Source organism: Lissotriton vulgaris, chromosome 3_1 (genome assembly GCF_964263255.1).
Source record: "Lissotriton vulgaris chromosome 3_1, aLisVul1.2, whole genome shotgun sequence".
Lineage (NCBI taxonomy): Eukaryota > Metazoa > Chordata > Amphibia > Caudata > Salamandridae > Lissotriton > Lissotriton vulgaris.
The window spans coordinates 716,395,017-716,420,198 of record NC_141689.1 but is presented as its reverse complement, the minus strand read 5'-3'; the positions used below and the strand labels follow the sequence as shown (position 1 = coordinate 716,420,198).

The 25,182-nt window shown below is 43.5% G+C and overlaps 1 protein-coding gene across 10 annotated transcripts in view; it reads right to left on the bottom strand.

The window, feature by feature from the left end:
• The window catches only part of APC (APC regulator of Wnt signaling pathway), an 831,398-nt gene that overhangs the window by 211,894 nt on the left and 594,322 nt on the right, over positions 1-25,182 (bottom strand). For all 10 annotated transcript variants that reach the window (XM_086961019.1, XM_086961023.1, XM_086961027.1 and 7 more), the window contains one exon: positions 11,195-11,278. In XM_086961019.1, coding sequence (XP_086817145.1) covers positions 11,195-11,278 — 84 coding nt within the window. The remainder of the gene's footprint in view (positions 1-11,194; positions 11,279-25,182) is intronic.

The following is a 25,182-nucleotide window of genomic DNA, read 5'->3' as shown; positions in this document are numbered from 1 at the left end:
GAAGGTCCTGGAGAACAGAGCCCCATCCTTCCAGGGAGGCGTCCGTGGTGATCACCAGAGGTGTCGCTGGAAGGAGAAACGGCAATCCTATGGTTAGATTTTTGCGACGCCTCCACCATTCTAGACCTCTGGATATTTTTGGTGTTATCCGTACAATGTCTTCGAAAGAGCCAGTACTTTGAGTCCATTGGCTCGTGAGAGCTTCCTGCAACGGGCGCATCCTGAGTCTGCAGTGAGGGATGAGGAGTATACAGGAAGACATAATTCCCAGGAGGGATGTGTAAGTCCGGACTTTGAGGTGTGTCTTTGTTGCCACAGCTGTGGCTAGAGACAATTTCTTGTCCGTCCGTTCCTTCGAGGGGAAGGCTCTTGCGCACTCCGTGTCCAAGGTAGCCCCGAGGAAGGTAATTTTTGTCGTAGGGATAATGCAGGACTTTTTGAGATTGAGGGTTAATCCGAGCCTCTGAAAAAGATTGGTGCAGGCGCTGGAGGATTTGGCCGCGCCTTCTGGTGAGGGTGCTTTCACCAGCCAGTCGTCTAGGTAGGGGAAGACTTGGTGACCCAGCTGACGCAGAAAAGCCGCCACCGGTGCAAGGCACTTTGTGAAAATCTGCGGCACGGATTTGAGGCCGAACGGCAGGACTTTGAACTGATAATGTCGGCCTGCAACTTCGATCCTCAGGAATTTTCTGTGACGCTTGAGGATGGGGATGTGGTAGTAGGCATCCTGGAGATCTAAGGATGTCATGAAATCTCCTTTTTCCAGAGTGCCCAGGATTTCTTGGATCGTCACCATCCTGAACGATTGGCTCTGCAGGAAAGCGTTGAGCGCCCGGAGGTCTAGAATGGGCCTCCACTTGTTCTCCTTCTGTCGTACAAGAAAGAAGTGGGAATAAAACCCCTTCCCCTTTAAGGATGCTGGAACTCGTTCGATTGCTCCCTTCTGTAGCATGACAGAAAGTTCCTGGAGAAGCAGGCGTAGGTGTTTGTGCGCCCTTCTTTGGGGAGGTGTATTGGGAGGGATGGTGGTGAATTCGAGAGAATGGCCGAATCGTATCATCTGGAGAACCCACCGGTCCGTGGTGATGTGTTGCCAATTGGTGAGGAAATGGGTCAACTTTCCTCCAATTTGAAAGGATGGAGAGGGTGGTAGGACTGGCTGGAGTAATCGGTCACTGGCGGCCGCCAGTGCCCCTCTTGGGATTTTTGCCTCTGAAGTTAGATCTTCCGTATGAAGATTGACGACCTTGTTGTTGCTTGTGCTGGTATTGATTCTTGTTATTGTAGGAATACGAGGACTTGTTCTGATAGGAACCTCAATAAGAGGACTGACCTCTGGATCGGTTGCCTCGAAAGGACTGGTTTCGCGACTGCAAAGTGCCCAGTGCCCTGGCAGTATCGGTGTCCTTCTTTATGGCCTGCAGTGCCTAGTCGATCTTGTCCCCAAAAAGATGCTGGCCGTCGAAGGGCATGTCCAGCACCTTCGATTGCACCTCCTGGCGGAATGACATCGCTTTCAGCCACCCTTGACGGCGCAGAACAGCAGCTCCAGCAAGCTGACGGAAGCCAGTCATGGCTGCATCAATAGCACAGTCAATTATTTCCGCAGCTGAAGTTTGACCTTCCACAAGGAGAGCCTTGACTTCACCCTGGACTGCGTCAGGCAGTTCCTTTACGTAAGGGGCTATGTCCTCCCAAAGTTGGCGATTGTAACGTCCCAACAAAGCAATGGAGTTGGCCACCTTGATGGTCATGGCCGATGTTGTCGTGAATCTTTTTCTGATCGTGTCAAGTTTCCTGCCTTCTTTGTCTGGAGGAGCGGACAGCGGGGAGGAAGGGTTGCGGGAGTTCTTCTGGGCCGCCTGCGTAACCACCGAATCAGGTTTGGGGTGTCCATTGAGGCAAGCCGCCGCTGTAAGTGGGGCTATGTATTTCTTGTCCAGGCGTGGAACAACCGCGGGTACAGAAGCGGGTGTCAGCATTAATTTCTTGCCTTGCTCCCACAAGAACTCTATAATTGGAATAGATTTAGTTGACTTTTGCGGCTGCTCTTTGAAATCGTGCAAGAAGCATTCCGTTTCAGTTGATTCCACGACCATATGGAATCTCTTCGCCGCCCTTTCCACAAGTTTGTGGAAGCCGCCAATGTCCACAGGCGGTGAGTCCGCTTGGCGTGGTTGTGGTGAAGCTGGGGATGACGCCACATACTCATCCTCCTCATCCTGGTCCGAGTGGACCTACTGGACCTCTCCTTCTTCCAATTCCTCCTCATCCTCATCTTCGTCTGAGGAGTCCACCACCTGAGGTTGGACCTTGTCACGGTGGGTTTGAGGGAGAGGTTGAGACTGTTTTGGGGCGGACGCTGGTGTATGTACCATAGGTGTCTGATTCCCACTGTCCGCATCCGGGAAGCGTTGCTTGTAATCCTGTACAAGGAACCGCAGGTCATTGACAAGAGCCGCCGGTAGGCATATCATGGGGGTGACCTCCGTGCGGACACTAGTGTGGACGGAGTGTTCCTGATAAGTGAACTCCTCCTGTTCCTCATCAGTGCTTTGGCATTTGACATTAAGGTCCGAGATAGAAGTAGCGGGACCCAGGTGGTCATCCTCTTCAGATTCTTCACTTTGGAAGATTTCCTGAGGTGGCTGCATTTCCACTTTGCTCGGAGACGTTGTTTCCGGGGTAATTTGCAGTTTGGTAGTCTTGCCAGACGTAGCATTTGATCCTGTCGTCGTCGAGGGTGTGGTCGACGATCCTGTCGTCGTCGAGGGTGTCGTCGACGGCGGTAGCGTGAGGGCCGACACTTCCACAAGTCTGGATTTTTTCCATGGCTCAGACAGTGCCATCTTCGGCGACGAGTCTTCCGTCGACGGTGTCGTCGCCGACGAGTCTTTCGTCGACGGTGTCCTCGTCGACGGTGGGGTGGTAGACGGTACCTTGGTCGTCGACGACGACTTCGACGTCGATGTTGTCGTCGTCGGTGCACTCGTCGACGGCGAGTCCGTCGTCGACGTCTTCGTCGACGGTGTCTTCGTAGACGGCGTCTTCGTCGTCGACTCCCTCGTCGACGTCTTCGTCGTCGACGGTGGGTTCTTTAGCAACGTCTTCGACGACGATGGGCTCGACAAGGATGTCGTCGGTGTAGTCCTCGTCGTCGACAAGGTCTTCGTCGTTGACGACGATTTCAGTAGAATAACAGAGGAAACAGGTCTACCTGATGACGAGGATGTAGTCGTCGTCGTCGACGCTGAAGGCGACGACGCTGATGTCGTCGACACAGTGGTAGTGACTGAGGTAGTCCTCTGGGCTTGTCTGGTAGAGGACGGAGCAGGCTTTTTAAAGGTTTGATCTTCCTGAACAGACACTGAAGATGTCGTAGATCTTGCCTCTGAAGATTTCTTGTGTGCCTTCTTAGGAGGAGTGTCTGAGGGGCCAGGGGAAGTTACCCTAGGCCTCTTTTTAGAGACTTCTGAGGACTTGGAAACACTGCCCTCAGATGATTCTAGAGTGTCTCGGTCCTCAAGCCTGTCGAGCCAGATGAGAAGGCGACCTTCCCTGTCCCTCACGGTCTTTTTAGGGAAAGACCTACATATTCTGCATTTGTCCGAGACGTGGTCCGGGTAAAGGCAATATAAGCATAGGTCATGCTTATCATCCACATGGATCCTTTTCTTCCCACATGAAGAGCAGGCCCTGAAGAGGGCTTTCTTCTGTGATTCAGACATGGAAGAAAGCAGTGGAAAGAAAACACTTACTGCAAAAACAGTGTAGTGAAGTAATCCTTGAAGAGTTGAGATTGAAGAATCACTGTCAAAGAATGTTAGATGATTTTGAAGGAATCCTGAGGAGAGCTCAGGCTGGAGACTCCCTAGCACAACGTGCGGTAGAAAATCTGAGGGACTGAGGCTCCTCCCAGGAAGGTTCTAGAGGGAGGTCGGAGCTGATTGGCTGACTGTGAGAGTTTGGTCCTTTTTACATAAGGACAAAGAGAGGCTACTAAGGGGAGGCCCTTAGGCCTATTTTCTCTATGTATGTCTATAGAACATTACTTTTTTATGTACCGGAGGCTCCCGTCTCGACGACGGGGAATGATTCAGGCATGTGAATCTATGAAAGACACCCCAAATACTGGATAATTAAAAGGTGACTGGTTCCGGCCTGTCAAATAATTCTATTAAAGGCTGACCAGTGCCCAATAAAAGAAGTGGGACGAATGTTAACTAGTTCAGTAATGTAACTAGTAACATTCGGTTTACGTGTGTGAAATTGGCCAATATGTTTCTGCTTTTAAATGCGATTAGATAGGCATTCTTCAGGACCTACTGTCAGTTCCACGGCGGTATGCGCACCCTAAGGCACACCCTAACCTGAGGAACTATCAATTCGAGTACAACTCACAGTTATACCGGTGATCTCTTGCGTAGAGTCAAAAGACAAAAAGCACCTGCAAAAAAGGGAATGAACAGAAAAACATACATGTGTTTTAACCATAAGTCTATTAACAAACATATAGCAGGTTGCTAATAATAGCTAAGCAGGCAATAATGTCATGCGCTGTAAATGTGTATAGAAAAAACTTGTTATGGTTGAAATCCACATTCATCCCTCCACCTCATACCATCCCCCGTAGATTATTGCATTTGAGCAAGCCGTTTTTAAGGATGTGGAAACCTTTGAAAAAACAGGTGTATTCAAAAACATGAAGGCCTGTGAGTTCCAGGCTCTGGAATCACTGAGGAACAATCGAGGCATTGTCATAAAGCCCGCCGACAAAGGCAGGGGTATAGTGGTACAGTGGTACAAGATGCTGAGAACTATGATGCGGAGTTCAGACTACTTCTGTCTGACCAAGTGAGTTACACCCACCTCTCTGTGGATCCAACGCCAACTCTCCGCGACACCATTTCCTCTCTGGTGATTGAGGCTGAAAGCAGTGGACACATTACCAAACACGAGGCTGACTTTCTCACTTCCAGCAAAGGCACTATACCCTATTTTTACACCTTGCCAAAAACGCACAAAAATCGGTTACCACCTCCAGGGAGAACCATCATATCAGGGATGGGTTCCCTCTTGGAACCTTTGTCACAGTATTGCGATTTTTTCTTAAAACCTCTTATTCAAGCTACAAGCACTTATCTAAAAGATACCAAAAGTCTGCTCGCTCTCCTTCAGGAAGTTGAGATTACAGAAGACTCCACCTACCTTGTGACACTAGATATAGAGAGTCTCTATACCTGTATTCCTCAGGATTCAACCATTAGTGTGATTGAGGCTACATTGAAAAATAACAATTGGGAATGCATCACGCCCAAGAAGTTTGTCGTTGACTGTGCCAACATTTCTTTCAATACCAGGGCGACTTATATCTTAAATCAAACGGAACATCAATGGGCAGTACTTTTGCTCCAAGTGTGGCTGGCCTATATGTATATGATTTTGAGTGCCGCCACATCTTGTCTGATCTCAATCCATACCTTTCCTATGTGTCCTTCTGGCAGAGGTACATAGATGATGTGCTCGTTATTTGGCAAGGCCCTGAGAATATTCTGCATGAATTCTTCAATTGGATTATACATGTGATGTCAATTTAAGGTATACCCACTCATATGACAAGAAAGAAATGCTGTTTCTCGATGTTGTGATATCTAGAGTCGGCAACAGACTGCAAACCAGGACGCATCACAAGCCAACAGCTAAGAATAACCTACTGCACTTTACAAGTTACCATCCGCGTCCATTACGGGAAAATCTCCCTTTTGGCCAATATTTGCGGCTGAGAAAAAATTGCAGTGAGGTTGCAGTCTTTAAAAGCCAAGCTGCTGACTTAACAACGAAACTCCAGAATCGTGGATATCCTGAGGGGATTCTCGGAAAGAATTGCAAACGAGCTCGCAATCAAAATCGAGAAGCTCTCCTGGATGAGAAGACCCCTAGAGGTACTAAACCACCGCCTCTAACATGTGTGACCACCTTCAATGCAGCATCTAACTTTGTTAGCAAATCGATTTGCAAACATTGGAGGATCCTTGAAAGTAACAATTACCATTGGGAAAAACCTCTTTTTTTCATACAAACGGGAGCGAAGCCTGAGAGACACCTTGGTCCATACCCGTCTGAAGATGGAAACAACTGATCAGATGGCGACTGTTCTGAATGCGTGGGGGCTCCCACCAGTGCTGGGTCATTTCCCTTGAGTCTCATGCAGTGTCTGTCACCTGACTACCACATCAAAACGTCTTGATCTGGACCAAGGCAAACAATGGTTGCAAAAATCCCATACTGATTGAAACACTCTCAATGTAGTCTACCACATTACCTGCCCCTGTGGGCTCAGATATGTGGGCATGACTGCTAGAAAAATCAAACAACGAGTATGTGAACATCTTAGTAATAGTCGCTGTAAGAAAAACAGTACAAAATTGACAGAACATTTTCTTCAATGCAATCACATCACAAATGACCTACACTGGACAGTGATTAAACATCTCCCAACTGGAAGATCTCCCCAACAGTCGCTTTTTGAAAAAGAACAACGGTGGATCTATCGATTATCCACCCACCTGACATGACTCAATGATAATATTCCGTGGGGTTCTGTCCTGCAGCGTTGATCAGCATTTCTGCAGCCAAATGGTCAGTCTCTGTGGTTCTGGAGTGTGCCACCTGTATTTCTGAATGTCAGAATTTCTGATACCTTCATGATCCGAATTTGTTCCATTGCTGACAGTGTTCACGGACATCAGTTATGTCAGTGGGGTATGGCTTATCATATTTGGTTTTCCAAAAAAACCCCACCTTTATTTTCCTTTTTCTTTTTGCGTATAAAGAGATAGTCTCGTAGTTAAAAACCATGGAGGCTGCTCCTTCTAGATACGCAACACACCACATATTTTCTTTACAGCTTAATAGCCGATTAGGACGTTGGACACTTCAATAGTAATGGCTGATATTCAGCAGCCCGCCCTGCCCTCTCTTTCCCTACTAATTGTTTTGTGCACTAGCACGGATTCAGTATCAGTATACACTATCTAGCAGCCTGACCCCCTTTCCTATTAATTGTGCTGTTTACTAGCGCTGATTTAGTATTAGTACACGCTAGGTTTACACATTTTGTATGGGAGGGTAATTCTTTTAAACTTTGCCAATAGCATTTTGTCAAATAGTATAAAATAACATTTATCAGGCTGACAGTTTATGCGATTCGTATTATTATCGCATAATGAGCAACTTTGACAATGTCAGTGTGCTCCTCACTAATAAAGTTTTCCGATATTCTAGAGACAAATGGGGCCACGTTCTAGTTATTATTCCCCTTTCGCGTTAACACGTCATACGTCGTTATACGTGACCCTGCCACGTGACCCTGCCACGCGATCGCAGAGTTGTATTTGTTTCCCGGCAGTGCCTTGACTCTGCAATATCCGGGCCAGGGAGGACCGCGTTAGGTCTTTCGCTGGAGCGTACAAATTGGGAACTAAGTAAAAAGCATGGGAGGTTTTTCTTTTCCACCGCCTGTTTTACATTTAAACATTGGGTCTCCAACGGGCTGGTAATACCGTTTGTCCGTCAGGTGTTTGCTCTCTCTCACTGTTAGACCCATGAAGCTATCCGCTTCACAAGCGAATGTAAGCCACTTTTTCTACCATAGTGTTGTGTTATGTGTGTTGTATTTCGGTGCACATTTCTTTGGGATCCAGGCTTTGCTTGGGATTTCAGTCATACATATGTAGCACTTTGTTTTTACCGTGTCACCTTAGTTACTATGAGCTGTATGATAACTATTGTTTTACCCCTCAACCTGATGGTAGTCTTATCTGGTCAAACATAAGAATATGGTACCGAAAAGCGTAACATAGGTTTTTTTCATATTTAAAAAAAGTTTATGAAGGAACATATAGTTATAAAGTTTCGCGATATCACTTTAGACATTTAAATATATATGTCTTATACCATACCAAGTTTTTTCTATACACATTTACAGCGCAGGACATTATTGCCTGCTTATTAGCAACCTGATATATGTTTGTTAATAGACTTATGGTTAAAACACATGTATGTTTTTCTGTTCATTCCCTTTTTTGCAGGTGCTTTTGGTCTTTTGACTCTACGCGAGAGATCACCAGTATAACTGAGTTGTACTCGAATTGATAGTTCCTCAGGTTAGGGTGCGCATACCGCCGTGGAACTGAATAGGTCCTGAAGAATGCATAGCTAATCTCATTTAGAAGCAGAAACATGTTGATCAATTTCACACACGTAAACCGAATGTTACTAGTTACATTACTGAACTAGTTAAGATTCGTCCCACTTCTTTTAATGGTCAACGGTCAGCCTATAATAAAATTATTTGACAGGCCAGAACCAGTCACCTTTTAAGCCACTTTCCTTTCTCACCAGCACGTACACACGTATCTCAACATCCTGCTCCGCTGTAAACCAGGCGTAGAAGCACACCAGGAGGCATTCGGCCTCTCTGGTGGAACCCTAAGATGAAGCATGTCACCGACCAGGTCGGTGAGTGAGGGTTCTTTTACAAACTTGGTTGGCTTCCCTTGCTGTTGTGTTTTACCAATGTGTACTTGCACTAGATTACACCACAGTCACTCTTTTGTTGTTATACATGAACACGGATAGTCTTTTAAACAAGACAGCTACCCTTACATCCCTAAATGAGAATCTTGAAATGACTGAATCCCTAATACAAGATTTCTACAATAACAATCACCTGTTATCGGTAAAAATTTTAATAAAATACTAACAGGTCTTAACTTTGTATGGATCTCATTAATTCCTTGCTTCGTGTTATCAAGGTGGCAGCCAGATCCAAGCGTATTAGTTTCAGATAATCAATGCAGTAGATCTATTCAGACTCTTTTCTTACAGCCTTTATTTATTCAATACTAACTACTTAATTGAATGTTAGAAGATACACTGGACCTTTTCATAGCCTTACCCCAATATTGTTTAAAGACTACCACTAACCCTTAACCGCCTCATATTGCTGCTGTGTTGTGAAGGATTATGCTCCCTGGCAATAAAAATGTGCAAGGAAGAAAGCAGTGATTTTTCGGATTAATGTAGGCTAGTGGAGCAACTGAAGTTTCATTTTGCCCTTGATGGTCGTTGTACAGCGAGCGCAATACCCTGACAAACGCATATTTTCACTCACCATCTAATAATGAACCTTATTTGGGATACCTAAAGTGATTAATACAGTAGAATATTTAGAAAATATTTTTCCTTTACGTTTTACAATTACTACAGAGAAAGTTAAGGTGAGCTGTGCTTCAGATCAGATAGCTTTAGAAAATATAGGAGGTAAAATGACTGATCACTCTTTGCCTCCTTCAAAACACACACCATAAAACATTGCTTCAAGGCAATCAAGAGGGCTACATAAGCAAATAAAGCAGAATTGTAAAATTAAGCTCTCTGTAATGAACTTCAGTATTTTAGGAAAATAATTTTCAGGACAGGTGGCATGGGTTATATTGCTTGCATCTTGTTATGCTATACATTGGTATGTTAGCTATATTTTTAGAAGACACTAATCCCCTGTGAGGGTATCCTGGTGCTGTAGCAGGTGAGTGAGTCTAGCTTTGATCGGCTTCAGCTTTCTGGGGAAATTTAAGAAGAGAAGAGCAGGTTCTGATGTATTGTGGGCGTTCGTTCCAGGCTTAGAAGCCATGTAAGAGAATGCGCAACCTCCTAATATGCCTTTTTATATCTGTGGGGTGTGTGCTAGCGACAGTCTGGCAGAATGGAGGTTTATGGGAGGTTGGTGGTGGATGATTGAAAGTAGGCAGGAAACGATGTCAGGTCTAGAGCTCTGAAATGGGGGTGAATGTTTGATATTGTTTCAGTACTTCACCCATTAGTTGTTTTTTGTGCATTAGTCACCCTTGGTGGGAGGGGTAAGCTATGACATGGGGCCCATTCTCTCCATGCCACCTGAGTCAAGCTAGCCTGGCTGATGAGGGGCGATACCCAAAAACCAGTCCTAGGACGCTTGCTTCCGGACTAGTGAGGTCTTGGCATGGCAGTTCGGGCTGGACTGTTCACATGGGGAGCAGGATCAAGACTGATTTGCATATGGCTGGGTCTAAACTGGAATGGCGTGGTGTGCAAAAAAAGAATGGATTTAGGCCCAGATCCCTGTACTGGGCTGAATGTTTGACATTATTTCAGCATTCCGCCCATCCATTGTTCTTTGTGCATTAACCGGCAGAATGTACTAATCCTTCTTGATTTAATGGAGCTAGTCAATTCTTCCTCCTCCACATTTGTGTACTGGTCACTGTAAGACGTATCCACTCTAAAAGGTGCTTGAGCCATGTCGAAAACCTGTTGGAGTGATAAAGGTGGCGAAAGAGCTGAAGTTGAGATGCCATCTCCTCACCGAGATTCAGCTGTTGGTCCTTGGCAGGTTGCTGATGAGGTTGAGAGGCTGGAGGTGCACTCAACAAAATATGGTATAATAATATGCCATGACATAGTGCAGGTCTGTAATGAAGTTCACTGGCACTCATCATTGGACATTGATCACAATTCTCAGACAGTCGTTAGTAGTCGTCGTGAATTTGGGAAAGATCCAATACTTAAGATTGCAGATGCATTTCTTTATCGGATCATAGATTCTGAAAAGGGAAGGGTGCTCTGCTACAGTTACAATTCAGATCAAGGGACAGGACAATTAACATTCATCAGGATCTGCGCTCTCATATGTTACGTATTCTTAAGGAAGCTTTTGCACGCCAAGTACTGAAGTATTTTATCAGGGTACTATAAAAAGATCTATATGAAACTTCTTTAGAAGACAATGTAAATGTTTTCAAGGTGTCTTTTGATGCACAAAATACTGCTTACATCAATGAGCCATGATGTTTCTCAGAGTTGGTTTTCTCTGATGAATATGAAGGGAGAGGGACATGGTTGAGAGCGTATGAAACCGTTTAGAGCATATGAAACCTATCCAAATGGAAAGCAAATCATGAAACCCTATAATAGACAAGGTACACGTTTAACTCAAATATATCTTTATCTCTGAAAAGATCAAGTATTTGTGTTAAGAAGCTCAATATAGGACATATTCCTTTTTTCCGGGACTCACTCCAGACATACAAATGCATTCAGCCATTATAAAGATAATTTCCAATGGTACTAAACATAGAAAATAAATATAAATAACCTCTGCTTCTGCTGTTTGTGATTGTAGGAGCTGGCGTATACGATGCACGTCTTTATCAATTTGCTGAATTCTAGCCACTCTCGCCTGTAAAATATAAAAGACAACACATTTTAAACATTGGAAATCAAAGAAAACAAAGTCCGAACCTGAGGCCATTTATTAGAACCTTCTTATATTTCAATCTACCAAGTAAGCTAGAAACAACAAATGAATCACTATTGTAGGAAGCTGGCTCTGTATATACTATACCAAAGTAAGGTATAGTGTGCACAGAGTCTAGTGGAACCCCAAAGGTAGGCAGAGGTAAAAGTAGATAATACCTTACTCTCTATTTGTGATAGTGTGGGTGGGCAGTGAGGCTTCATCAGAGGGTAGTGTCAAGCATTTATTGTACACACTCAGGCAATAAATTATGTCACACACTCAAGGACTGAACTCAAACCAATGTGTTGTATAAAAATTTTATTTAGTTACATTTGATTTTCTAGAACCAAGCCAGGCCTGGTACTGGTGAGTATGACATAATTTGCAGGAATTTTGCAGTGAAATACAATCTGAATGCAGTTGGATTGGTTTACAGGTAAATCATTTGTTTATAAAACAGTTGAATTTTTCAGATTACTTTTCAAGTTACTTTTTCTACTCAGTGTGATATGCCTAGATATCACACTGAGACATTGCCTAGAGAAAAGGTAAGAATATTTTTTTGTACATTTGCAGTTGTTTAGGTTTTCATTCAAACCAACTCCACACTTAGAAGAATTTTCAGGGAAAAGCAGTCAATGCAGTCCTATGGAGGAAAACAATGTTAATGGTTTAACGGTAAGAACTTAGGTTTAGGAGTTAGTATTCTGGGGTTAGAACTAGGTTTCCCCGAGGGTGAAGGATGCACTTTCAAAGCACCCTTAGCGGCACTAGGGTGGCCAAGCGCAGAGTGCTGAGGACCAATGTTATCCAATGGCGGATAAGGGGCCTCCGGTTTGTGGCTGCTCACGAGCAGGCCCCAAGGTTGTGGGAGCAAAGCTCCCGGTGCTAGGCTCAGGGCATACAAAGAGCACTCACAGGGGGAGACTGGGTGCACGGTGCTGTTTTAGCATTGGGTGCCCTGTTGATTTTAATGGGGATTCTCTGGTTGCAACAAACACTGCAGGCTCAGGGACGAAGATCTTTTGGAGGTAACCACTGGTTAGAGAAGTAAGCTGGAATGCCTGGACACCATTGGTTGGGCCACCCAAGGCTGTGTGACGTTGGGTGCAGGGGTGTCTTTTGGCATCGGGTTTTCCTTACCGGCTCTGGTCGTGGTTGGGGGGGATCCTCCAGAAGGGGGCTGCAGATGTTCGTTGGAGACTTGAGGCAATTCAGGGATCACCAGATCCTAGGTCAGGATCATCGGGGAGACCTCCTCGTGGTGTTGGGCCACTCTCAAACTCAGGCTATGGGCGTCGGGTGCAGAGTGGTGCAGACTCGTGGAATTGGCCAGAGCCAGAGTCTGTGGGTGAGCAAATCCGGTGCTTAAAGGAGACAGTCTGGTTTGGAAAAACAGGCAGGTCGTCCGGGTTCTTGGGGAGTGCTGGCTGCAGAACACACCAGGACTTCGCTGTAGCAGGTCGAGGTTGGGACTGGTCGGTACGGCTAGGGCCAAGTCAGTTGATGTCCTCTCCTTCTTCAGCACTGCTCTTCGGTCCTTCTCTTCCGGTTTCATCTTGTCTGGTGAGGCAAGGTTCAGGGTTACCCCTAAACACTACATTTCGGGAAAATACAGGTAGGTACAGGCCGGGAACCAATGGGTCCCTTCATTGGGGTGGGTACACCCCTATTATGCCACCCTCCAGTGGAAGGGGAGCATAAGCCTCACACTGGCTGGTTGGGTCCCCCATCTGCAAGATGGCGGGGACTGAGAGTTGTGCTTCACCTGACCTCCCCCACCAAAGGGTTGGGGTTGGCAAAGGTGGGCACACCTCTCCTCCTAACTTGGTTTTCCCGCCGATTCTCCTTCCCAAAGTGGGGGTCAGAACCTGTGGGGGCCAGTTGCTGAGTGCAGCGAATGGCTGGGGTAGCTCACAAAGGGGGCAAGTCTTTGAAATTCCCCCTTCATGAACACTGCCCATTTTGGGGGAAGAAGCTTGGCACCTCGTCCCAGGATGTGCTTTGTTTCAGGCTCTCGACCCAGGGATCCAGAAACGTGTCTGGTGCTGGCAGCTGGTGAGCAGACACTAGAGTTAGGTCGTTTTTCAGGGGGTATCTCTTAGATACCCTTCCCGAGTGCATTCTTCATTAAATCCCACACTGGCATCAGTATGGGTTTAATGTGCTGAGAAGTTTGATACCAAACTTCCCAGTTTTCAGTAATGCCATTATGGTGCTGTGGAGTTCATAATTACAAACTCCCAGCACCATATACTCTTTATGGCATTCCTGCACTTATAATGTTTAAGAATTGACTTAGACACTGTAGGGGTACAGGGCTCATGCTCCTGTACCCTCACCACTGGTATAGTGCACCCAGCTAGAGGGGTGGCTTACCTATGCCAGGCAGTGGGTTGTAGGCACGGCACATAGGGATGTGTGAAATGTGGACTCTTCATTTGGTTGTGCACCTAAGCATGCAGGTGCAGGTGCGTGTGTGCGTGCGTGCGTGTGTGTGCGTGTGCATGTGCATGCAAAGGCACAGGGCCTCCAAGGGTGGCACAATAAGTGCTACAGCCCTTATAGGTCTTCCTTGGTCAGAGTGCCTTTAGTGCCCTTTAAAAGGCACTTATATGTGGTCAGAGAGTTGCCAATTGGGTTTTGCAGCAGTACAGTTTAGGGAAAATAACATAGGCACTGGGCACCTGGTTGGCAGGAACACATGGCACACTCAAAGTACATCAATATTTGGCAAAAAGTGGGGGGCAACCATGCAAAAAGGGGCACTTTACTACAACTATAAAGAGACTTGTACTAGTATTGTTTGGTATGTCCCTTCTACTCCTTCCCAAACACTCATGAGATTACCAGAGTCAAACCAACAAGCAGACAAATCAATCTGTCTTTTCCTTATGTTCCTCAATCCATAAAAAAACGTGCTCTCTTATTGTCAACTTCTCAAAAATGTAAACTACCTTCTTCCCATCCGCACCAGTCCCACCATTTGCCAGTTACCCTCACAACCTTCCACGTTTACCAGACATTTCAGCGATCGTTTGAATTCCTGGGTGCGACTTGAGACTTTTATCACCTCTCAAAATATTCAAGGGCATGCTTCTGTTTGATTTGAGAGATATTTATAAGAATTTCTCCTTCTTTGCAGCAAAATCCATAAGGGACTTGAGTAAGTAAGGTAAAGTATCATCATAACCTACTTTCCTACCTAGCACAAATGTATCAACTTCAGTACACAAACAAACACAAACACATCACAATCTGCTCAGACAAGCACCTACCTAACCACAGCAACACCAAGCACAAGGGACAATAAACGTTGCTGCCCAATATGTTTCCCACAGGATATTTGCCACCTCCCTCCTCACATATACTTGTACATACTATCCCACTTTTCACACACTGAGGACCATTACCTGTACATTAAACTCATTAGGTCTCCATGAGGTTTAGATCCTTTACATGTTGGAAAAAAAGATCAGTGGACCAGAAGTGAGCACCAACTGGACAGGTCCCAGTGCCCAAACAAATGAAGCAGCAGGGTGCATGTCAGGTGTGGCTGTGGATAGCACCCTATGCAGAACACTTACAACTTCTAAGCTCCCACGGCCCTAGACAAAAAATCAACCATACAATGAGTGATGGGATTCACCCCCTCTGGAGGAGTGAAGTCCTTTGTCAGACTGCAGAGCAAAATTGTGCCTATGAACTGATTCCTTTTAGAAGGAATTAGAAAGGTCTGTGTGTAGCTTACTAAGAACCCAAGATTGTACAGGGTCTCTGGTTCCTGATGCAATGTGGACCCCACACTTTCCCTGGATGCCATTCAAGTGAGACAGTCCTCTAAGAATGGGTAGCAATAATCTTTCTGGTGGCTAAGGAAGTATGTCACTGTCATGATATTTTTAAAGACACAATGTTTAGCAAGGAGGCTATATGGCAAGGTCCAATATAAGTATTGCTGGTATCCCACTATCCATCCTGCGCTATGTAAGGACAGGCATGGCATTCTGAAGGTCTCATCACATTTGCACATTGAGCAGCACAGATGCCAGAAACACACTCAAAATCATTATATAGTGGAATGAACTTGTTGAGATAATGAAGATCCAAGATGGGGCTGTGCCCCATCCCATTTTCCTTTCAAGGGAGAATTATCTATTTGTGAGACTGAATTCATGTCTTTTAAGCATCTATCTTCTTCAAAATGTCTTAGCATAGTGACTGGAGCAGATGTGGTTTGGGAGTGTAGGTGCTAAGGAGAGTAGCTGTTCTTCACCAATGAGATGATCCAAACACCGAGTTATTTGGGCAAGGTAGTCGTAGAGGATGGAAAGCATTATCTATCACTACTGTACAGCAGGTCTCTTGGGAGGGTGAAGTGAAGGGTGGTTGGTTTACAGGCAAGAGCTTAAGTGCACTTGTCCTTCTCCCTTTTGATGTTTTCTCCTTATCAGTCTATTTCCCATGGAAGAGTAGGATCCAACTATAGTCTGGGGTCACAAGGATTCTGTTGGATTGGAGGGCCTTTGCTAGCTGGAAAATAGGTGGTAGTCTGGATGATTCTGCTCGCATGGCACTCATCAATTCCGCCATGACCATATCAGAGTCTTCTACTGCTAAGGACCTTGTCCTTCGAGGGACTGATTAATGGAGGTAATTTAATTTAGCTTCTAGTTATAGGGCATAACCAATGAAGGTCACTGGGCCAGATCAGTGTTCATAGTCCTGGCAGCCACATCAATGAAGTACATGGGCATGACCAGTTTCTGTTCTGTAGCATTCTTGTCCATGTTGAGCATAAACAGGTAGTCATTTTGGACATAGAGCAGAAGCAATAAAACCTAGTGGTTAAACTCATGCAAGAGGTGGAGGCAATAGCTTGACATATGAAGCGGACTGCTACAGAAACTACCAAACTGGAAGATCTTCTTCCCATACATCTCCAGACACTTCTTGAACTTTTGGGAGAATAGGATTTGCCCCTCAGAGAGCTGCTGTCCCCACCAAACACTGAGTTTGATGATTCCTGGGAAAAAAGACTGTACAGTCCTTGTGGCCTGGGAAATCCATGCCTAATGACATGGGGAAGATCAGGAAAAAACTGAATCAGCTTAACAACCTAGATATCTAGGACCTTGGCTGCTCATGAAATTGTCATCGAAGTGTGGATACCCCCATATCCTCTGGTAGGGGCGGAGGAGGAAGCAGTTGCAATCAACAGTGCATTCAACACCTTTGCTGTGATAGCGTAAAACAACTTGAGATGCAAGTCCTCTTGGTTTCAAGCTTCCAGCAATTCCTGGTGGGACCTTTCATAGGGGAAAGCCTGGTAGGTATAGCCACAGGAGCCATACATCTCTAAATAGATTACCACATTATCCAGGACCCAGGCAAGGGCTGGTACCTAGACAGGAGCTAGTGCAGCTGGTTGAGCTAGGGGAACAAGTACCTTCATCTACTGCTCATGCTTAAGGGGTACAATTAGGGCAAGTCAAGCAGGAGCAACAATGGGCAGTCGGACGCCACACCAGTGTCTATGACCATCAATGCTACGCTCAAATCATCCACATCCAAAGTTGAGTCTAATGAAAGGATGGAAAGATGTATAGAGGCATAACCTATAGTTGAATCCATAGTTGGCACTGCGGGGGACATTTTATCCAGTTTCTCCTTGGACCAAAGTTCAGGTAAATCTGACTTGTTTGTCATGGTGTTTGCAACCCCTGATAGACACAGTTGCTGCTGATTGTGACCTAAACAGATATACCAATGGGACGGATGTTTGAGAGCCCAACAGAAGGTGTGGCGGAGGGATATAGTATCTTGATTAACGGCCTGCTGCACCACACAAGGGAAAAGACACAGGCTCTGCACCTTGGTTTAACTGCGGCTTGAAGACTAAGCGACTAGAAAAGGAATTGGGCTCAACTCGCCATGGCAACTGGGTACGGAACACTTTCATCCTAAGGGTTCCACTGCTCCCAAGTGCTTCACATCCTTCCTCTGAACCATGACAACAGGGTTCGGGATAGAGGTCTTTCAAGAGGATACATTCATCTTTAGGGTGTAGGAGGGAGTTAGGGAAACACTGCACCATTTGCAAAGCACCAATAAATATGGCATCCATTAAGGAAGATGTCTTATTACCTCACCAGAAGAAGTCAACAAGTAGTCAATATGTACTCAACTACTTTTCGTTCTCAGGGACTGTGACATAAGGTTAGATTATTTTTACCTTGCTGGCTGGCTGGCTGTGCACTAGGGTTACCTGCAGTGGGCATTTCTGGGGCACCTGCAGCACACAGATAACCTATCAAAATGGTTGCTGCTGACAAGAATGGGTTACCTGCAGCCACAGGTCAGGAGCATTTAGTGCTTGGATCCAGTGCAGGACAATGGACTAGTATCACCTTCTCCTGGCCACACCCTTCCAGCGTCAAATATTATCTAATTATATATCCTCACAGTAGAAATTGTGACTGAATATTGTTTATTTGTTCCTTGCTTGTCAGATTTGTAGTAGGTTATTTTCACTCAGGACTATGGGAGCGCCTGAAGCTCAGAGTACCATTCAATAGAACTGATTACCTGGACCTTAGGACACGGATCGTATGGTGATGCTGGACCAGTTTCAACTTCTAGTCAGGAATCCTTTGGTTAATTATAAACCGAAAACACTTCTCATGTATGTGCATCAGCAGAAAGTGCATTAGGTGTAATGAGGTTGCTGTTGGGATGGCTAGAGAGACAGAAGACAGAAGACCCTTTTCATAGTTAAGAAGGTTACATAGAGTAATTCCATCATGTGTTCTACAAGGTCTAACACTAAATAGTAAAACAATTAATATTTCAAGTAAACGGAGGTGACCTACGGAGTTATTTTAAACATGAAATTGACATTCAGATGGATCAGTTTGGGGGTCAAGAAAAATGTCATTGTTTAACAATTATTCCATTAAGGTTAACACTGAAATTATTTTTGCCGAAATGTAATCAAAGGCCCTTATTTGAGCAAGTGGGTTGAGCGTTGCAATCAATCACTTAAAGATATAGTTAAAACTAATACTTTAATTCAATCCCATTTAATATATTGGAACCTATCTTCATATAGAAACCATATAATGTTGCAAACATATTTTATAATAAATATTAGAAAGTATTATCTTCAGTGAAGTAATTAATGTGCATTGAGAATTCTCACAAGTCAGAATGAGGGAAAATTGAATTAACAGATTAATTATCAGTTTTCACAAGCATTTTAATGGACAACAATACCATCTATATTATCTACCTGAGTAGTACCCAGTTTTCTTCAGGCTTTGCCAATTATAGATTTCCAGTTATCTATGGTAAAATCAATCTGTTTTACACTAGAGGCAAAAGCCAGAGCCAAGAAAATGGAAAAGAAAAGACTAGGATTAAGTTCCTGCAAACTACAGCAACATATATGGTGGTGATTAATGTAAAGGAATCTGGTTTAATTTTTCATAGGTTTTCATTGAACACAAGATCAAACAATTGCTTGTGTGGTCAGTTTCTATGCTCAACTCGATCCCTGTTATTTTGGGAGTTGTCAAACTGCACTCAAACAAATCCAAAGGCAAAGAAAAATAGCTAAACTTTTTCTCAAGTGATAACTGCAATCGGATTCTGTTCAACTGCATTTAGTAACAGAAAATTATTCTACAACGGGCAATTCTATGTTTTCAGGAGGAGTGGATGCAGGACAACATAGTAACGGAGGGTTGTAACTTGTATGAAATTGCAGGTATAAACCAATATGGGATGAGCAGCAAATGGGTTAGAAATGTATTTTAACAGCGGTTATAAAATCAATTTTAGTGACACAAAACATCTCTCCTTTCATTCAGTTGGTAGATTTGAAATCTAAGCAGGATTATTTTTCACTTAAAACATTGTTAATGTTAAACATCTACATTTCTCTACATAGACAAAGGAAGGAAAACACCTAAAAGCACAGATAAAATGTCTGAAAAAATCTTGTCTAATTCAAAATATTAATTTAATTTTGATGAGTAATTTTAACTTGAATATCACATTACCATATTGAAATCAGCAGAGACGCATTGGCACATTTCGATGATACATTTGATTACAAACTGCTTTACTAAAAAGAGGTAGTTCTTTCGGAAGGGCACATCAAAGACTAGGGCTTATAGCACTTAATGGTCATTTACAACATAATATCCCACGACAGCAGAAGCTGAAGTCAAATAGGATTTTGGATGTATAAGACTTTACTTAGGTTAATAATAGATATTTCAAGTTATTTTCTAGTTGCTATATAGAACGAGGCAATCTTCACAATCTAGAAGTTTTAACATTTGTTCTATGGTAGTTTTATTTAGATAAGAAAATAACTCCGGTGGCTACATCTAATCCAGTAGAGCAAGAAATATCAATACTTACTGCAGAGTCTAAAACTGCTGTCAACCGAGGTGAAGTTTACCCCCAGTCTAGCATCAGAACTGACAAACTACTTTGGTAAGGCCCCACAACATATTTCAGTTTCAATTGTATTTTTATTTTGGTTAAACAAACACATACTATGGTCTACAACTACCTTGCCAGGAGGATTTAGCAAATAAATGTACAAGTGAACTATGTAACACAAGTCCCTTACCACCACCGCTCACTCCCCATAGTCTACTGAATATTATTAGTGAGTCTAGACATTCTTTGTACAATAGTGTGAGGAATTATTTGGAGAGACAGGTTCTACAGATTAATCTGGGTAGAATTTGAGAAACCTTGCCTGGGCATGGTCGCACTGCTTTGAGATTGTGTGGGCACACAAGTTCCCTAAAATTGTGGGCCAGCATTTGCTAGGTGCCTACTTCTGGGAGACTTCTGGGATAGCTGTGTGTCATGGGGTGTCCAAGTAGGATTACACCCAAGTTCATCAGGATCTGGGTTTCAAATGCTTTATTCAGTTTTCTAATTATGTATTCCTTATATCTCCAGTTTGCAGGCAGTCTAAAGTAAGTGGCGAAGAGAACCAGATGAGCCACATCCCTTCCAGCAGGATGCGTTCCACTTAGCAACCCTTCTCAGGACTGCGATACAAGTATGCAAAAATTTTATATTGTATTTCACATTGGCGGGCATTGGTAGCGAATGTTCGTCTTTTGTGAAAAAGCTTATCCACATTTAGGTTCAGTCCCTGCCCCAATTCTGGCTTCCATTGGTTTTGCCCCATTATTTTAGGGTTGTTGGTGGTATCATGAGGAATTTGTAGTCTAATCCGGTGAAGTAAATCTCTCCACTTCTGTAAACTACACCTTTATTTGAGATCCTCATATGAGAGCATCAGTGTTTTACAAAGAGGGAGCTGACCATTAGACATTTTCCCTACCACCATATCTTAATTGTTGGAGAAAAAAGTGACAGGAAAGAGATGAACTATGGTCTCCCAGATCCCAAAAGTGACAGAGTCACTAGTGAGGAGTAGAGTTCCCAACTGCATTGATACCTTTTGAACCACGGAACCCACCATGGTGACTGCTATGAGATGTTCTATGAAGCACCACTATTTCGATGCCTCTTTTTGCACCCCAACCTCCACCCCCCCCCCCCCCCCCCCAATTCTATGAGGAAGTGAAACTGTGCAGCCTGGAAGCATAAGGAATTATTGGAGCTGCCAGTCCAACCTGTGCCAATTGTTTATAGAATATCTAACTTGCTATCTGTGGGTGTTTATTTTACTAGATAAGATACTTTATCAGTGTCTGGAGCTGTTGGAGTATTGGGGATGGTGTCAGCAATGCCATCATTTGAAATAGATAGAGAATCTGGACAAGACCTACATTTTTATCACAGCTATTCTCCCCAGCCTTGAAAACTGCTTATTGAACCCTTTCTGGAAATCATTAAGGTCTTGAATCAGTCCAGGGTAATTCAGGACAACAACTTGGGAGGTGATGCAACCAATTAAAATCCCAAGATATCTCATCTTGTCCAAGGACCAAGAGGCAGGATTGATTGCTGCAGTTGCTTCAATTGCTAAAGGTTTGGGTTTAAAATCTTCAAAAAGGATTCTTGCTTTGTGTTGGGTGTATCTACATTTAGAATTGTACAAAGATACTCCTAACTGCGGCAGACCACAGGTTCAGCACCTCAATCACAATACCCACTAAGTAAACGTCCTGTGCAATCAACCTCCGAGACCCGCCGCATTGGGTCTCACTGGAATCCAGAAACGTAAATTGCCGAAAAATGGAGAGAGCACCAAGAATGAATTCACACACTGATAGATTTTCAATTCATGAAGCTTTATTCGGCACATAAAAAATGACCATAAAAGCACAAAACATATATAATATCAATATTACAGAATACAATACGTATAAAAAAGATTACATAAAATACAGTGTTCCTAAAATAGCATACTTTTACGTGCCTTAATAGAACGATTTAAAAAGGTGGCAGTAAAAAAGCAGATATCAGCAGACTCCATGCAAAATAGTAAATTCATCGCCTGATTAACAGTACGTACACCATATTTGATAAACATGGGTTTCAGATAAACTAATCGAAAATTCATGTACAGTTTACAAATCAATAAAAAGTGCAAAGTGCTTTGTTTGGTAACGCCACCACACAGACAAGGCCCAGTTGGATGTTTCTTGAGGTTTGGCAGGGCCACTAAGTGATGTGCTACGCCAAACCTCAGCCTAGTTAGCACAAACTTATGAGATGGCCTAGTCACCATAGCAAAGTAACCTGGAAAACCTTCATTCATGTTGTATTTACAGTAAAACATGACTGTGGACATAGATCCATAAGCTGAGGCCCGTTGCCTTGCTTTATGGGCCAAGGATGTAGTTTTCAGCTCTACTTTGGATATCTTAGATGCAGCACCGGGATCAATCGATACATTAATATTAAATATTTCTAAATAACAGTCGGCAACGTATTTTAACCATGGGATATTGCAGGATTTATCCAGTAATAAACAGTCCTCAATAATAGATCTATTAAAAGCCTTTTCATCCTGAAGCCATATCGACCTCCATAACATTAATGGCCTCATTGATAGTAGATCATCTAAAAATGGATATCCAATTCCTGATGAATCAACTCGGTCGGGGCGAAGGAGGGTAAGCATTAGAGCTTTTTTAAAAAGGAATTCTCCTCCAATTGCAAATTATGGGAACACGTGTGTACCCATACCCCAGCACCATACATTGCAATGGTGACACATCTGGCTTGATAAATGTGGAGCATATCCCTTGTGCAACTGTCACCAACTTTTGCCGTATATCTAAAAACACCATGTGCGTTTTTCGCCATTTTATTAGTAATATTATTGAATTCATTAGTCCATTTTTTGTTTTTTGAGAAGGTTATCCCGAGATATCAGAATTTATCTACTTCTAGCACCTTTTCCCCTCAATAAAGAAGGTATTAGGGGTTTTTCTTCTAGCCCCATAACTCATAGTATGTGTTTTCCCTTTATTGATAGATAGTTTTCTATCCTTAATAAAGTTAGAAAATCTATCGATCAGACGCTGTAGTCCGCAGGGTGTTCTTGAAAGCAGGACAGCGTCATCAGCATACAATAACACTGGTACAGAGACGCCTTTGATTTTAGGGGCATCAGCATTTACAGCTTTTAAAATTGAGTCAATTTCATTAATAAACAGTATAAAAAGTAGGGGGGCTAATACGCAGCCCTGCCTAATCCCTCGTTTAACCCTGAATTTCGGGGTGCATTCACCTTTGGTGCCATAGCGCACACAGGTTTCTAAATTTTTCGTATAATCTGGCGAGAAATAAAATTATTCCCTCTGGTGCTCCTAGCTGTAACAGGGTCGGCCACAATGATAGATATATTTGTTTCAGTATCTTTTATTCTTCTTTGTATAACAGACGACACGACAATAGACAACGCATTTCGTTCCATTTAAAGGATACTGAAACTACTATATCTAACAGAGTGTGACTTCATTCTTGGTGTTCAATCTATTTTTCTTCAATCTACATTTAGAATTCTGCTTATGTGGGCTCCCAGATGGACCACCACGTCCAACACCTCCCATTTTTAGAGATTTCACCTCCAGGACCTCTACCGAGAAGGATTTACTACACAGAATCAAACTCTCGATAATTTCATGCTGGTGGAAGCAAAATATTGATGGGGAAGAACCGGGATTGAAGAATGTGTGTATCCGTTGAGAATACTTGTGTCTTTTGTAGGAGACTAATATATGTTCCCGATTACTTTAAGAGTTTAATAATCACTCCTCCATTGGCGGGCCGTTCAGCTTATGAGCTTGACCATGTGTATTAACTTTGAACAGCTCTATGATTGTAAAAGGGAACATTTCCTAAGAACCTCCACACATCTTTCAATCACCATGCTAACAGCAGCCAAATTTCCCCAGTCTTTCTCCCATACCAAACAATAATTTGATATCTTAAAACAAGAAAATAAAACTATCAAACTTGTTTCCTTCATGTCTCCCACGTCCATGGTCATATTCAATCAGGGTTCTGGCCTACGTCTACTCTCCTTCAACCATATTTTAGGTGAACCACTGCCTTTATATTTTATATAGTCTGAACCCTGGTTAGTAGCCACATCACCTGTGGAATTAGGTGATGGAAACCAGTCTGGTTCATCATGGAAAGAAACAGTAGCATATTTTATTCATCTTCTATGCCTTTCAGATGGCTGCTTGTTTCTCCGTTCAGGGAAGTGGTGTGTGTTTACGTAGTCTTTTGGCTGTTTGCCATGTGCTGCCTGTTTCCAGCAGAGGTTTTGGGCAAGGACCATCCTGATCACGTGGGTCTTCTGCAGGGAGGTTTAACAATGAGTGGGCATTAGCAATGGCTTTGATCACATGACTTTGACCTTCCCAGAAAAACATTAAATGCAGAGGATGGCCCCAATGATAGGAAACATCATGGGCAAGGAGATATTCTGTGGTAGTCTTCAATGGCTTTCATTTGTTGAAGTGTTACTGCTGTGATATTGCTTTAAAAAACAGTGTTTGTGGGCCTTAAAGATGACATGGGGTGAGGATGCACACAAGCCATTATGTCATCTTTTACTTCGAAGAAGTGGACCTTTCTACGAATGTCCGGTGGGGACTGAGTGTTGGCCTGTAGAGTTAGTTCTATGCCTAAGATCCAGAGATATCAGTGAGTCATCTGAGCGGTTGTGGACATGTTTGAGCAGGCATTGAACATATGCCTGAATGTTGCTCCCTTCTCCCAGCATGGTAGGCCCCACCTCCAACTTTCCCCGGAATTCTGTTATGACAGGACTTTTTCTCATTACGACAGGACTTTTTCTCCAAATCTTCTGCCTTTACGGAAATGTCTTGGCATTTTTCTTCAAGAATTCTGCAGCTATTGTTGTGAAGCTCCTAGACACGTTCATCCTCAGTGTGTTCCAGGTTGTCAACCATGGACCCCTGAGTGATGAGGTCCTGCTAAATGTTTTAGATAATATTTCAGGTTTGGGCAGATCGTTCCCACCTACTCTTAGATGTCTTTTAGGAACTGTTGTAGAAATTCTTCAGTGATGCCACTCCTGTTTCAAAGCAAAATAATTCCCTTTTGCTTTTAACAAAATGTATTGGAATTTAATATCAATTCTGCTTTGCATGCATGGACAGACATTCAAGCTAGATATGACCCTTGTTTATATTATGGGCTAGATCCCTTTCGAGTGAAAATGAAGCCATGGCTAAATAAATGCTTTGGTACCGTACACATTGAATCATCCTAATTTGCAAGACTTTTTGAAGTAAAATCTCTACCATATCTACACCCACTTCGTAGCTTTCAACAAAAAACTATTTCTTGGATGACCA